This window comes from Centruroides vittatus, unplaced genomic scaffold (genome assembly GCF_030686945.1).
Source record: "Centruroides vittatus isolate TY-2023 unplaced genomic scaffold, ASM3068694v2 contig_3071, whole genome shotgun sequence".
NCBI lineage: Eukaryota > Metazoa > Arthropoda > Arachnida > Scorpiones > Buthidae > Centruroides > Centruroides vittatus.
Window position 1 is genome coordinate 187,434 of NW_027121974.1, and position 16,017 is coordinate 203,450.

Genomic DNA, 16,017 nt, shown 5'->3' on the forward strand with positions numbered 1-16,017 from the left:
AGAAAATGTTTAAAAGGGAAAGTCATTCATAATTTCATTGAGTTATGTTGTGATTGCTCTTGAAATAATTTATAAACAAATTTTTAGCCAATCGGTGAACAGCTTGTAACATATGCATGTGTCTCAGAGATGAGAGAGAATGACCACAATACAGCCAAGACTTCTTGATGTTTTATCTGACAACAGATAAAAACTATCAAGAAATCTTATGCTTAATGATTTAATCTATGTAGATGGGATTATAAATTCAAAGCAGTTTAGATATTTGTGATTATTTGAAAAGAAAGGAATTTTTAGTTCTTTGTGATTTTAACTTTCAAAAAATTATTAATCCTTCGATGATGAATTGTTATTTTTGTTAAATTTTCGAGTATAAAACAATTTAATTCATAATAATTCAAGGTTTCCGAATCTTAAAAAGACACATACTTAATATATGAATTTCTGAAATCGTATAAAATTTACTAATGTTTAATAAAATGCTTAAAATGTTTTTTATTTTTTCAATTTGTTATATTTCTTAAAAGATTTTATGCATTTCATATAATAAAGTTCTTATTTGTATTAATTTTTATATTTTATTATTAGTAAGTTTCTGTTTCATTTAAAGAAAGGTATTAAGAGCTTTAATTGAATTAACTTTTTTGTATAAATTATAGAAAAGAGGATGAAAACACAATTGCCACCCTGTCGTGTGTCCCCACTTCCATTTCCAACTACGCTTTATAATTATGCTTTAAAGAATGCGTTAAATCCCGATGAAAAACATACAACATTTGGCAATTTTAGTCACGGTAAGTTCTTAAATCATTTCAATTATGACAATTACAATAAATATAAAAACAAACTTTTTTTTCTTAGATGGAATGTGGGTATGGTTGATAAAAGGATCTAGTCTGGAAGTGTTTTCTACACACACTATAGAAAGATGCAGCAGTTGGAGTCTTAGTGTTCCAACAAAAGATTTTGTAACTTCGATCTCGGCCGTCGTAGAGTTTAGAGCGGTCATCAATCCGGTATTACGTCTTTTAATTGCTGCGGACTGGGGACGATCCAGCAGTCTCTTGTGTCTGTACGATGTGAAAATGTCAAAAATACTAAAGGCAATTGAATTTTCCTCAAAGATAACGTCTTTAGATGTGATAAGTTCACACGCTGGAACATGTTCGGAAACTTACGCTTTGAGCAAGGAATTGTGTTACATGTTTGGAATTGTGGCTGTTGGCATGTCTAATGGTCAAGTGCTCATTGTTGATTTAAATTTAGATGACGACAATTATTGTAATGAAAACGATCCTAATACTATTACTTTTATCACACAACAAACTCATAATATTATGGGAAAAAGGGAAAATGCCCAAGCACATAATCAGCATTTGTGTCTTCCACTAAATGGTAAGTTAGTTACATTTAAATTTTTTATTTCCTTTTAATTAATAATTTGTTTACTATATTAATAAAAATAAATATGAATGTTGTAATTTTGTATTCAGTTTTTTTTTTTTTTTTGGAGTGAAAGTTATATCGTTTTTAGTCTGCTGCATAGAAGTGAAATCAAATCTTGAATTTTTGTTGAATAATAATTATTAAACTGAAAGCTGTTTATGCTATAAACACGAACTATTTTAGCATAAATAATATAATAGCATGATATTCTCTGGCTTAGATATTGGAAAATTGTAGATATGATTTTCCCTTTCTACAAGTTTCCATTTTTGCATTACATTCAGCATAATCTTTGTTTAAATATTTGAGTTTTAAATCAAATATTTAAACAAAATATGAGATAATATAAGAATATTGGATTTATTTATTTATAACAGCTAAAATAATATTTGCAGGTGACAGGCATCATGGCTATTTTCAATATAGAGATCATGATAATAGTCCTTTGCAAACTTTTAATTCAGGTAAATATTTCTTTTGTAATTATTAATAAGTAAGAAATAAAACATATACAGATAATCCTTGCACTACACGATTAATTGGTTCCAAGAAAGCCTTGCATAATATGAATTTATATAAAGCAAATTGACTTGTGCATTTACTTATGAACTCAGTAGAGTGCAATCTGAGTGTCTAAACATGTGACTGACAACTAAGAAGACATGGTGTTAAAAGTGAACATGTTTGAGCACTGAAGTGTTTATAGGAAATATCACTATTATACCAACCTTTGTTTTGTACAGTACATAATTTTGAATCATTTGGCTTTCTTGTATATGATTTTGGATATTATTATAATTCTAGAACAATTGTGTTGTAAAAATATGGATTCTGTAAAAAATTTGGGAACACACAGCACATTTTAGCAACACTAGTTTTCAGTTGTTTATATTTGTTGTCGACATATTTCTACACTCATTCTGAAAACTAAAAGTGAGTGGTGAGCAAAGCATAATCTGAATCGAAAAATAAACACGAATAGCACACTCCAGTTTCTAAAGTAAACACATTTGTGGGGCTTGGTAGCTCAGTTTATGCTTGGATCATAAAAATAAATGCCTTGTAAGTGGGTAATATAGGATTTATTCGAAAATAAAAAGTAACTAGAATTTAAAAATAAATATATTTGTTTTTTTTAATTAGTACATCTGTAAGTAATAATTTAATCAGACGGAGATGAATTGCTATATGAACAAACTGGATTGTTCTTTGTTCCTTTGAAGATCTGAGATGTCAAATTTCAACTCTTTTGAAGAAATTGTTGTAAACACAAAGTTCACTACAATTTAAAGAAGATATTTTGTTTCTCTTTCATGGATTTGGCAAAATACCTATTACAGTTTGAGATTTTTGCATCTATTGTGGCTTTCCCTTGTCTCTCTTAACAATTGGTGCCATCTCTAGGAATTGTTTTTTGTATTCCTCTCTACGGGTTCTTTCCATTTATGTCTACACTCCAGTAACTTTTTATTTATTGAAAAGATATATAATTTTTATGTCTTATTCTTTTGTGTTAAGGTTATGCAGAAGGTGAAGTAACTTTCTATGTAAAACTAAATCTTTGAATTGAGAAGTTTCAAGCAAGACAAAATTTTATGGGTGTGTATTTTGAAGTTGAAAAAGACTTGGCACTTGTAACACAGGCAACACACGATGGTTGAATCACAGAATAGACGACGGCAAAAAATGATTTATTTTAGTGTTTTTTTAAATTTTTTTTTGAAATGACATTATAGCAAAACATAAAGTGAGATTATGTATAGCAAGGGCTATTTGTATATTAAATTTGTATAATAATATAATTATATTATTGAAATTTTTATTAAATATACATTATAATTAATTTATCACGGAAGATGACGCAGCAGTTACAGTTCTGAAATTTTTTCGTCACGTCAACTTACTTGCTGTAGGATTTCAGTTTGGAGGAGTTCAGTTATGGAGCATGTCACACTTGAACCTGCAGTAAGATGATAAATAAATTTAGTCTACAGACGAAATTTTGATCGATTGAAACATTCCGGCAATGTAAAAGATTTTTTAAAATTTTAGTTACAGTTGTCCATTAGAAGATTACATGCTTCCAGTCATTAAATTTGCATTTCAAGAACCAGAAAATGATCCAAAGAATTTCTGTTATTTTTGGGCCATTAGGGGTACAGAGGAAGATCAGTAAGTACTATATATGTTATAATGGTTATTATATAAATTATATGTGAAATTGTTATGAAAGCAAAATTTTTAATTAACAATGATTATATCTGAATTTTTATTTGATATTCAGCCCAGACGTGCAAACAATAGCATCACTTTACTCGTTATCTTATTCAAAAAAAGAATTGATTGATAATTATGGATTTCTATATCAGGTTAATAATTTTTTTAATGTGACATTGTTGTTTATTAGATGTAATAAAATATTTAAAGATGTTTAATTAAACTTTTTATTATGTAATAATACTGTATTAATTAAAAGTTATATAATTTATTACAAAATTCTGTTACATTTAGGGCTTTCAAAACTGCTGTCTTCGCTTTGAATATGCCTTAGGTACTGATCCTCTCCAGTCAAACGAAAATGACGAAGTAATAAGTCGCCTTATATCCTGTTACACAATCCAGCAATCAGATATTTTATCAATAGGCAGACCAGAACACGAAGATACATTACATAATGAAGGTTTGATTTTAATTTTTTTTCATGAGTTAAACTAAAAAATACACAGTTAGCATAGAAACAGAGGTATGAATTGTACAATAATATTTAACAATCTTTATAAATATTGATTAAAGTTTTATATGGAATTTTCTAATGGAATGTTTTTATTTAATATCCTAATAGAGATAAGTAAAATAACAGAACATTTAATGATTTTAAGACTTAATTGAAATTACAAAACATAAATAATGTTGTAAATTATACATAAATATAATTAATCTTTGTATTATTGAATGTTCATGTTATGTTATTCAGTATAAAAATCAAATGCACTGAACTATAAGAGTTGTTTTGTTAGGAAGGATGTGTATTTTGATTTCCTATTTTAATTTACTTTTGTGAGATATGCTGAGGACCAGGAGTTAATTCCTTCTGACTACTTACTGGCACGGGCTGGTGAAGCCCGATCTCAGTGTCTGGCTGGATGGCTTTAGGAGGGCTAAATTTCGAGTGGGGAGGTCTTTTGGTAAGTCGATAGGTGTTTTGGATGTCCAGAAAAGACAGACAGGTTAACAAACATTGGGGTTTTAAGATTATAGTTTTTATTTCCTTTTTAATTCATCTTTACACTTACACCTTTTACATTTTATACAATATTGTTTTTACATTTTTAATCTGATACATAAAAAATTTATTAACAATAGGATAGGATTGAAGTAGGATCTTAATATATATATACATATTTGTCCAGTTTTAAATATACTTATATAATAATAATGTAGTTAGGTTTTAGATATAATAATGATATATATTAGGAATCGTAGCCGGTAAGTCTTATAAGACGGGTACGGCATGATTAGGACGACGGGGGACAGGTTACCAAACATAACAAAATAAAAGTGTATTACATAACTAACCCTATGATATATACAATTCTACTAATTAGGCTAATTTCTACAGAATATGTGATTAGATGCGATTACATATACTCCCATTGAGTGGAGTGAAGAAAGGTTTCAATTCAAGCTCGCATGCTTGACCTATTGACCTAATTTGGGCCCAAACAATACTATAATCTACTACTATAATACAATAATACTATAATAATACAAATAATGCTATAATACAATAATCTGCTGATACCTCAATATTCATTGATCAATTAAATGACATTTGTTCGATTGGAGAGAGAGGGATTCGAAGTTGATGGGCTGGCACATGGGAGTCTTCTCTTTGGCGACCTGCATGGGTCGGGGCTGTCCGTTCATGGAAATCTGTTAAACTTGGCATTTTGTCGTCATCTTCCCTTAGCACTAATTAACTTCTGGATGTGGAGTCGTCTTCCTTCTTACGTGGTATGGGATGAACACCTTCCTTCTGACTTTGTATGGGACGAATGCCCGGAACTTCTGTGTCTCCATCTTTTAAGCTATTGACCTGGGAAAATGATCGACTGTCGATGGAGTCGAAGGTTAATTCTCAGGTGCAAGCATAGGTTTCTTCTGTTGACTTCGATGACATGTTATTGCAGCTGTACCTCTTTCACAATGAGATGTTTTCTTTGTGACATCTTATTGCTAAAATTCCTCTCCGTTTGTTTATAGAGAACATTATTTGATCTGTTCTAGTGCAATGTTTTTTCTAACAGTTGCATTAAGAAATTAAATTACAAAGTTGTAATTTTGTGCGAAACTAGCTCAGGCCCACTCTCGGGTCTGCGGGCTCACGCATTGTTCAAAAAATAACATTTGAAAAATGAAAATTTATTCCAATTTCTTAATATTAATCAAATCAGGAAGGTGCTTTTCAAAAGTTGACAATATAATTAATTGATAAATAACCTTTGTCAATTAAAAATGTTACTTAAATTTTTGGAATCGGTTTTATTGATTCCAAAAATCTGTGACAAAAAAGCTACATACCAAAAAGATGTTGTTGGAATTGAATGAAACTATTAGTGCATAATGATGATAGTGATAAGGGATTACAAAGTCACAAAAAAAGAGAATTTCCTATGGAACAATGGTGAAATTTAAAGGAACCTTTAAAGTTAATACATTGTAGGAGTTTTTCTTGCATGGATACGAGTGGTGAGAAAGTTGTGCATGAATGCATGCTAACCTCATATACTATCCTGTGATTTGTTTAGATGTTGCAACTGCCACTTTAGCCTCATATCTGTAGATGAAGGCTGACATCAACCATCTACAGGTGTGTCTGATCCTACAGATGCTCAATGGACAGGCAGGTCAAGAAAGTGTGGCAGCACAACAGATATTTTGTGAAAGTAGCTGTGTGTGATCAAACATTACCTTGCTAGGAAATGGCAAACCATGAGGGTGCAAGATTTCCAGAATGTACTGCTATGCCACCAACATTGCTCACACCTCTACTACATGTAGATATGGATTGAGACTTATCAATCCTTATTGGAATTACATGTGATTGGAAAATGATTTGAAACAATTCATAATCAAACAATTTCAATATAAAGTATTTTTAGATTGAATGTTTAAAATATATTTATATTTTGTTAGTGATAATAGATATTTAGTTTTTAAGATCAAAAAGAAAATGGAATTATTATTATTACTATTTTTTGTTTAGATTGGAATACTAGTCCAGACTATAGTTTGTGTGTTCTTGCATGGGAAGCTTCAGATGAGAGCACAGAAAATAGTCCAGTAAGCTATTTGGTATTATTTGATATGAATCAATGGTATAGGACACAAATGCCACATACTGTCAGGTTAGGAAATATTCGATTTTCGTTATAAAAATTGATGCTTCGGTAAAAAATGAAATTGGTAATAAATTTTAATACACAGGTGTTCGAGTACAAAATTCTGTTCCTATTTAGGTATCTTTTCACTGTCTCAGATATCTGAACAATCTTCAACATTGCCTTTATTAGTAAGAGTTTATAAAACAATTTTAAATTTATATTATTTTCAATTCATAAATTAAAAATTTTTCTTTTATAGAATCGTAAATATATATTTAATTGTTTACCTTTAATTGTGAAATTACATTTTTCATTTAGAATCTTCAAATAAAAACAAATACCTTGGCAAAGTTTAAATCTTTATCTACTGCAGATGAATTTTATTTTCCAGCTTCATTATCTTTTAGTAAGTCGCTTGAATAAAGTTGTCTATTGTTGTTAAATGAAAAATTTAGAAATTTTCAATATACATTTTGTTTTTATCTTCAGAATTATTTTCTCTTATGGAAAGTGGAATCATAGAAGCAGAGTATTTGGGTTGTCAACGAATGGTATGAAGTTAAATATTTGAAATTAATGTGATATATTTTTGTTAATTTTGAGGACCATTTAAGGTGCTTTCAGAAATGATAAATGCAGGACCAATGTGTATTTTAGAACCAAAGACTTTATTTTCTTTTTGTGAATTTACTGGCTTAATACAACAAAAACAGGGAAATACTTTGTCAAAAACGTTAATGGTAATGTAACATTTTCATAAATTCTACATTTACAAAATATGATTTACAAATGAATTTTTATTGAATTCAACTGTGTAGAGAGAAGCTTTATTGTCGGTTGCTTTGGAAAATAATTTATCGTATTTTATAAATTCCTGTATTCAAATGTGGAGCAAGGGAGGTAAAGTATTTGAAAGTTTCAAAGACGAATTCTTTTGTATGGACAAAAGGTTTTTAATTTTTAAAGTGAAAATTAATTTTAGATAAATTTTTCTTATAGAATTTGCATCTTCTGGTTGTACTCTAAAATTTATTTTTGATTGGCTGTGGAAAAGGGTTAGCCAAATAAAAACCTCAATTGACAAATTATGCAAGTATATAATGACAAATATGTAATAATAATTATTTCATAAATTATTTCATAGCTTATAATTATTTTTAGGTGTTCCTCTTTTTAATTATTCTGGTCAAGAATTGGATCACTCGACATTAAGGCTCTTACATCACTACGTTAGCAAGTTGCAAACACTTGCAAGTATTTTTCAATTACTTCAAAATCAAGCCGTGCCTATAAGAGAACAAGGTGCTTTTAAATAAAATTGAAAATTCATTGAGATATATAAAATGTATTCATTAATTATAAATTTTGACAGGAGAACAAGAACTTGAACAGAGGAGAGATGTGACTCAGTTAATAGCAGTTTACCTAAAAGTTATTTTATGGTTATATAACTGCAGTTTATTGCCAGAATATATAGAAGGTGAAGCTTACGGAGAAAATGAAGTCGCATATCCCGTGTCTGTATTATCAGAAGCTTATTCTTCAAGACGAGAAGAACTGCAAAAACTTCACAGGTTAATTTCTGTTATTTGTTGTAAACAATAAATAATCGTGTATGTTTTATATATAAAATATATTCTTGATGTTTTTCTTAGCACTATCGGACAAACTGATATATTAATAATTGATGGAATGATATCAGAAATGGGTGCAGCCTTGAGTAATCAATGGGAGAAAGCAGGATGGAATGGAGTGTATCCTCCTCCCAGCTTCTATGCAGTTTTAAATACATATCTCATTAATACAATTTCTATGATGGATAAACACCAGCTGATGCTGTATGTTCTGTTGGATATGGCTTCATTTTTATCTGACAGACAAAGTCATTTGGTAGAAAAGTTTATGAAATTTCCTGCAGTATTTTGTTTGAATTCAAGCCATGTAAAAATTGTTCATAGTTTCTGGTTATTAGATCATCAAGATTTTGAGGTATTTCGTTTTTAAAGAAAAATATTTGTACCAAATGCTGCTTATAGAATAATAATAATAACAATTGAGTTAAATTTATTTCAGGAAGCAATTTCTGTTCTATTAGATCCAATGATAAATTCTCTGGATATTTTACCATGGCAACACGTTAGAATTTTAAAGGCATTTTTATATCAAGGAGAACATAAAAAAGCAATGAAGTATTATCAAATAAGAAATCCTCCTCATCAGACTCCCGAAGAAGTAAAGCTGTATCTTACAATATATTTGGCTAATGGGTAATTATTTTATTTAATTTTAATATAAAGAAAGGCAAAACTTAAAGTTAAAACTTCCTCCTGAAATTAACTTAAAAATACGAAGTTTGTATTTATTTTGAAATCATCTTTTTGTCTTTGTTTTAGATTAACAGCTCAGGCATTTCATTTCCAGCGTAAATTTCACAATCAAGGAAGTGCGGAAGACCTTTTGAATCATTTTTTTCTTGGCTGTCAGCAGAGTAAGGCTTTTAAATTTAAACTTCAAATTTAGTTGCGTATTTTGTAAATATTTATTATGTAGCATAAAAGTTCTTCCATAAGTATAATCTAAGCATAATTATGATTTTCTCGTGTTTGAATACTACGTTATTAGCATAAATTTTTTTACTGTAGTTGATATCTACTAAAATTTTGAAATAGGATTATTCTAGCTCAGCTTTATAGTGAATTTTATTCTTTTAGCAGGATTTAAAAAAGATCAATTAAAATTTAAGTTTTATAGTAATTTACAATAATGGCATTAGTTAATGAAATGATAATTGTATTTGATAATTCAACTTAAGTAAGTGATCCATAAAGCATATTTTGTAGTCAGATTCTAGAAGAAATATGGGCTAGCCTGCTAGTCTTTTATCTGTGAAAAGTAATCACTACAAGATAAATATTAATTATGTTAAATAAGTATTTAGCTTGTATTGATTACTGTTCGGAAATATAGTAAGGTTTTGTTTTATGGGGGATTGATGTAAACAGATGACAAATGATTAGGTTAACTCGCTGAATCTCTTTCTTAAGTCAGCAAACTGTGCTTCTCCAGTTTCTGACATTTCAAACACAGAACAATTGAATACTACTCATTGTGGTGAATACCTTGATTTGCATGCATTTTTTTCAAGTAGTCTACTCAATATAATAAAGTATTGCTCTGTATATTCAGAAACATTGGAATGAGATGTTATTCATTATAGTAAACACACAAATGAAATATTTAAAACAGATTTTAACATGTTTTTTGTTAATTATAAATAGTTGCATAAGCATAGGAACACACGTGCAATTTTCTGTTTCATGTTGTTGTTTTAATTGCAAAAATGAAAACGAAAAACAGTTTTTAATATGAATGCACACGCAATTAAAAAGACACATCCAGACTTATTTTTACCCTAGGAATGCACATTGGTTTTCTGTTGTGTGACAGAAAATTTCATGTGTATTCCTATGCTAACATGGGGCACTTGGCAGTTTTTAATCATTGATTTCAATTAAATGTTGTATTTACTTGTACTTAAATAGCATAGGACTATTCAGGCATTCTTGAGAAAATCATGACAACCATTAATTACAATACAGAAGACTCTTTGACAAATTTGTGGTATAGTGTGATTAGTTAAGGCACCAAGTGAGCTGGAATAGTGAATTTTTAACCCAGGTGAGAACAAGGGTTAAAAATTCATGATTAAAACTTCATTATTCCCACCCACTGTCCTAAATTCTAAAACAGTTGACTTGGGTGTGGTCACCGATTCTATACCATGTCCCCTCTCTGTATGCATTTGCTGCATTTTCAAGAAACTTGGCCTCCTACTGTTTCTCTACCCACAGCCATCTTTAAGCAGGCTCATCTGCAGTGATAGGGACAGGTTCTCACTTATGGGGTTTATGCTGTACTCCTCTTGCATCAGACAGCTGAGGAAAATATATGGTAACCATAGCCGTGGCTAGAATGCTGGCAGGTTGTTTAGCGGATATTGCAGCAGTGGGATATTGCAAAATGCTGACCAGAGAAGTCATGAAGTCCAATTTCAAATCCTTGGGGACTCAAACTACCCTCCTCAGGGTTGTGCCAATCATAGAACATTATTTATTTGGGAAGCCCTTCTTCCTTCCTACCTTGAACCTGTGCAATACATTCACACTTGAGCTTCCTAACTTGCAGATTGCATTTTTTAAATTTTTTCTTTGTAGGCTCTATTATATATAATAGTGTGAAAGTATGGTGATCATTCAAAAATTGACTCCCTCAAGATTTTTACATTTTTGGGTCTTGGAATCTTGAAACGTTGAGAAATGCAAAAAAATTTGGGAATTTTTCTTGCACGTATGGATATTTTGTTTGCCCCCTTTGAAGCTTAATAAGTTGTGGGTGTTTTGTTGAAAATTTCCTGAAATTTTGCAGGAAGGTTTTTATGTTAGGTGGATTGATGCTATTAAATTTTGGTGGTTAAAGATCAAGAGGATCATATGTCATATTTCAAGTAAGGTTGGACTTGTTGATTTTGCTTGTTATTAGCATTTACAATTTTTTTATAAAATTCATCCCTACCCTGAAAATTAAGCTCTTTGCCATTTTATAATAATTAAAAATATAAAAAGTTTTTAATAATAAAATATCATAACATGTGATGCCCCACACACAGTTTAAATGTGGTTGGATATTTTAGCCATGACACCACACTACCCTAGCAATTTCATGTTATAATGTGCCACAAACTCATGCTGTAAAAAATGTTTTGAGTTCTGTTGCAGTTTTTGTTTGCCTTTTATACAAATTTTGTTCTTCTTATACTTTCAAGTCCCAAATTTAAATGTTTGGAATATTTAAATGTTGAGAATTTTATTCTAAATTTGAAATATTCATTAGCCTAATGGTGATGATGATGATTTTGTATCGTTGAAAGTACTTGCATTATAAAAAAATTTTATTGCTGTTTGACAGTATATGCTTCTAGTATTATAGTGGGTCCTGCATCTTTGGTAAAGTTTAAGTACAAGTAAATAACACAGGCACAAAATTTTATTGAAACAATGATTACAAACTGCCAGGAGCTACTTGTAAGTGTCTAGGCCATTATCTGCAATTACTCTGGGTGAATCACAAATTTATATGGTATTTTGTTTTATGCAATGCTGACACACAACCTCACATAAAATAAGACCATGCCATACAGAAAAATTTCTTAAAGCACAAAAATGACATTGGAAAATATATATATACTATTAGATGAACTTGGCATTGCTTGGGCAAAAAGTAACGATAGCAAAGATTAAGATTATTACATTATACCAATCTTATACGTTTTCACAGAATGCGAGAATTAGGTTCCCCTGTTTCCAAACTAATTAGAGAATTTTTAGGTGGTCTAAAAATGTGTTCGATTTCTCGCAAAAATGCAAAAAACCGCTGTAAATATCTATCTTTCCCTTAACATTTCCATTCTTCCACTTTCATTAAGGAATACACTTCTTTTATCCCCATGTCCACTTCCTGTTCAGCTATTAATATGTCAAAATGACCATTATATCTATCTCCATTAAACCTTAGTCTCACCACATTTGAAGTTTCCTTTCGAAAACAGCTATCTAATTTATGTCCTATATAAATTTCAAATTTACACACAAATAATTCCGATGCTGCGTGTAATTCAACAGTGGATCCATAAGTGTTCAATCGTCCCATCTCATTTTTATACTCCTCCACAGTTTTGTAACAGTTACCATTAGATGCTGCTGTAAATGCTCCAAATTCCTGTCACTTATCAGCCACATACGAAACAATTCTATTCCTTACTCTTATATGATCCGAGGCAGTACCGTATTCAATATACGCTATGCTCGAAAACAGGCAGTTACCATCTTCTTGTATAGGAATCAAAAAATGTGGTATCCTACTAAAACGCAGTTAAAAATAAAAAAATTGCATCTAAAATAGTACAGTAGAAGCCGAGTTCTTCACGGTAAGCCTTAATTCTGTCCCTCTCACCTGTGGAGGGATTTTCAATAAATCCCTTCTTAGTGTACGTTCTCATGACATACCCTAAATGTGTACCAAATTTCAACTTTCAACTCCTAACCATTTGGGCTCTGTGCTTATTATTATTATTATCATCATCAACCCATCTCAATTATATTATAAGATATATATTAAGATAAAATACTTCTTATATGAATATATTTATTGTTTTAAAATGAGAAATATTATGAGATGAAAAATAAACATGGAAAAATCATTTTCAAAATTGTATATTGTAACTTTGTTTAAGGTAGTTAACCTTTTATTGCTCTTTTTATGAAATTAATAAGACCATTTGCATTGTATAATTAAAACAAGGAATGTTTTATCCATTTATTAATAATATATATATTAAATTTCATAAACATTTTAATAAAATTTGTATTAAATTATACAAATTAATCTGAATTTTTATTGATATTTCAACTTTTGAAAACATATTAGTTTACCTGAATGAATCTAGAAACTGTATCTAATAAAATCTGTATCATGTGAGACTTAATATTTAAGTATTAAATAAATACTTATCATCTTGGAAGTTGCAAGTTAACACTTCAAATTTCATTTCACTCGTATTTTTTACTGTTACACGGGGGTTTTATAAAATATTAAAAAAATAATTATTATTGATTTTAATAAAGTATTATTTATATTACTGATATAGTTGAATCCTGTTTATACATTTTTCAAAGAATGTAAGAAAAACATACAATTGAAACTACTTTAGAATTACAAATTAACACTAGACAACAATTTGTTTGCATAGTTCTTAACAAAGAAGTTTCAATTTATTATAAGTATAATATACATATAATTTCACATTGTTTTACTTTTCCTTTTATATTGTTGTGAAGTCATGTGCTTTTAAAAAATTGACCAATTTAGTTTATTTCTTGTTTTTTTTTATATTGAACTTTTTACACACTGTCAGTTGTATCCTTCTGCTGAAGTCACATGAAAGAATGGTTAGCTCACATTGACAAGTGAGAAACTAGAGAACAATTTTCATCCACTTAGCAAAATTGGTTTACAAGGCAAAAAATTTCAATTTGTTGACTGGCAGAGCACTTCAACTAGTCAGACAGAGCAAAGTGAATTATACATATGATGACATGATATGTATGATTTGCTTGGCTTTTTGCATCTCCTGGCAATTTGCTATGAGTGTGGACAAAGTTAAAGTGAATACATAATTCAATTTTTCATTTCTTTAATAATTGATTTAAACTTTTGGCAAGACTATGTGTTGTTTATAAAATTGCGGTGCCATCCAGCTTAGAGGTATGAAGGAGTACATTACATATCAGGACTTGCAATTTGGCAGAGAGTATCAGGTATCCGAATCATTCGCACATAAAATAAAATACAAAATGGTGACACTGTTTCTATAAACAGCAAGAGTGTGAAATTTGCACATGTGTTGCTCGTTGGGAAGTTGGAAATATGAATGTTGCAAAATCAAATTTTGACAAACAAATCTTCGAAAAAACGCATTTACCTGTCACGTGTTATTCCCGACGTACGTGTGGTCGCGACGTGCTGACCGATTGATCAGATATATCTCGTTTCAGCATTGGAACGTTTTTGAAACTAGATGGCACTAGTCGTTATAATTTTTTATTAAAACTAACTTCTGAAATAAATATTTTTTTTGTTTTTTACATTTATTAATATATATATTTTGCTTGTGCAAAATACAAAATAAAAAAATAATTTCGGACAATGTAATAGCCACAATTATCTTTTTTCAAAAACGGGAAATTTTTGTTAGGCTTCGACAAAAATTCAAGCAGGGTCGACACTCAACGGAGAGAAATTTCGACATTGGATAGGTTAATTTCACCGAAAATGCATTGTGGACGACGTCGTGACCGTGGTCGGCAAAGTTTGAACAATCGTGCTCAAAACCAGTGATACCAAAGAAGATTGGAAGTAGCGAGTCTCGTCCCAAATACGGCCTTGCCTGTTTACTTGTTTTGTTTCAAAGTGGATAATGCATAAGTGAGAAAAAAGTGCAGTAGGGTACTGAAAAATATGACGTATAAGTGCAAAATTGTAAAATGAAAAATAAACGACCGAAGTGTTTTATAATGGAGAAAGTACCGTGCAGAAAATATTTAACATATAATTGCAAACAATATACAACGGAGAAATGTAATAACGGGATTGGACTGCAGATAGTATTATTTATCTTAAAACTTAATATTCCATTCATTAAATATTTTTTAGCTGGAAATCTTGATGCATTGTTTCAATTGCATTTAAGACCTTTGGAAGAAGATGCCTTGATTAGCTTTCTCCATAATAGTTCTGATCCTAAAGCTCAGGAACTGCTCATTATGTTCTTTCTGCAACGTAGTCGACCTATCGAAGCAGCCTATCTAAACGAGAAATTGAATTCTCAATTTTCGGTAAATAGTAACTTTAAAAATTTACATAACGTATAAGTTAAATATTAATTTTTCTCTGAATTCTGAACAGACACAAGATTATCAGAAAGCTGCAGCTCGTAATGCACTTGTGAATGGCTACATGCAGATACTACCAAAAATTCAAATGCAGTTAGTTAAAGAAATTGGTTCCCAGTCGTCATCTAAATTTACGACTCAAAGACAAAGTAAGTAAATATTGTTGTATATTTATTTTTGGTTGGTTATTTTAAGAATTTGGAAGTATTTGGTTAATTATGTTACTGTAAAATTTAAAAGATTTGACATTTCAGAAGCTAAAGAAAGTTTATTCTATTTTATGTTTTTTTTAAATTAAGAATCTCATTAAAATAGTTTTTCTTTTCTTTTTTCAATTAGAAAATTTTCATTCTGAAATTTAATGAAAAAAATTGTTAGTTTATATTATTTAGACAATCTCATAGAATACATGTAATAGATCTCGTAAATAAAAATGACAAAATAAATTTGTAATGTAAAAAATTTTTTGATTTAAATCCTTTAATCACTTTAAATTATTAATAATCTAAACAATAATCCTAAGTACTAACTGACACCACTAATTGAAAAATGTTACTTATTTTTTCACAAAATTTTGATTGGTCTAAATGGTTGAACCTTGGTTTCTTTTTAGGAAAACAACAGCTTTATGCAATCTCTTCAATTTGTGATCTGTTGTTGTTTAATATTGCTTTGCATGG

At 29.8% G+C, this 16,017-nt stretch overlaps 1 protein-coding gene across 1 annotated transcript; it reads left to right on the forward strand.

The window, feature by feature from the left end:
* Positions 1-625: 625 nt before the first annotated feature.
* LOC136973003 (protein ELYS-like) lies at positions 626-16,011 on the forward strand (the record flags this gene model as incomplete). Its single annotated transcript, XM_067267683.1, has 22 exons — positions 626-794; positions 862-1,395; positions 1,842-1,910; positions 3,303-3,411; positions 3,499-3,618; positions 3,731-3,815; positions 3,958-4,126; positions 6,713-6,854; positions 6,934-7,018; positions 7,149-7,236; positions 7,320-7,381; positions 7,445-7,570; positions 7,649-7,730; positions 7,830-7,919; positions 7,992-8,132; positions 8,203-8,404; positions 8,486-8,819; positions 8,904-9,097; positions 9,224-9,318; positions 15,099-15,280; positions 15,351-15,486; positions 15,951-16,011. Coding segments are annotated over exons 1-22 (3,233 nt in total), but the record flags the coding sequence as incomplete, so codon positions are not given.
* Positions 16,012-16,017: the final 6 nt, after the last annotated feature.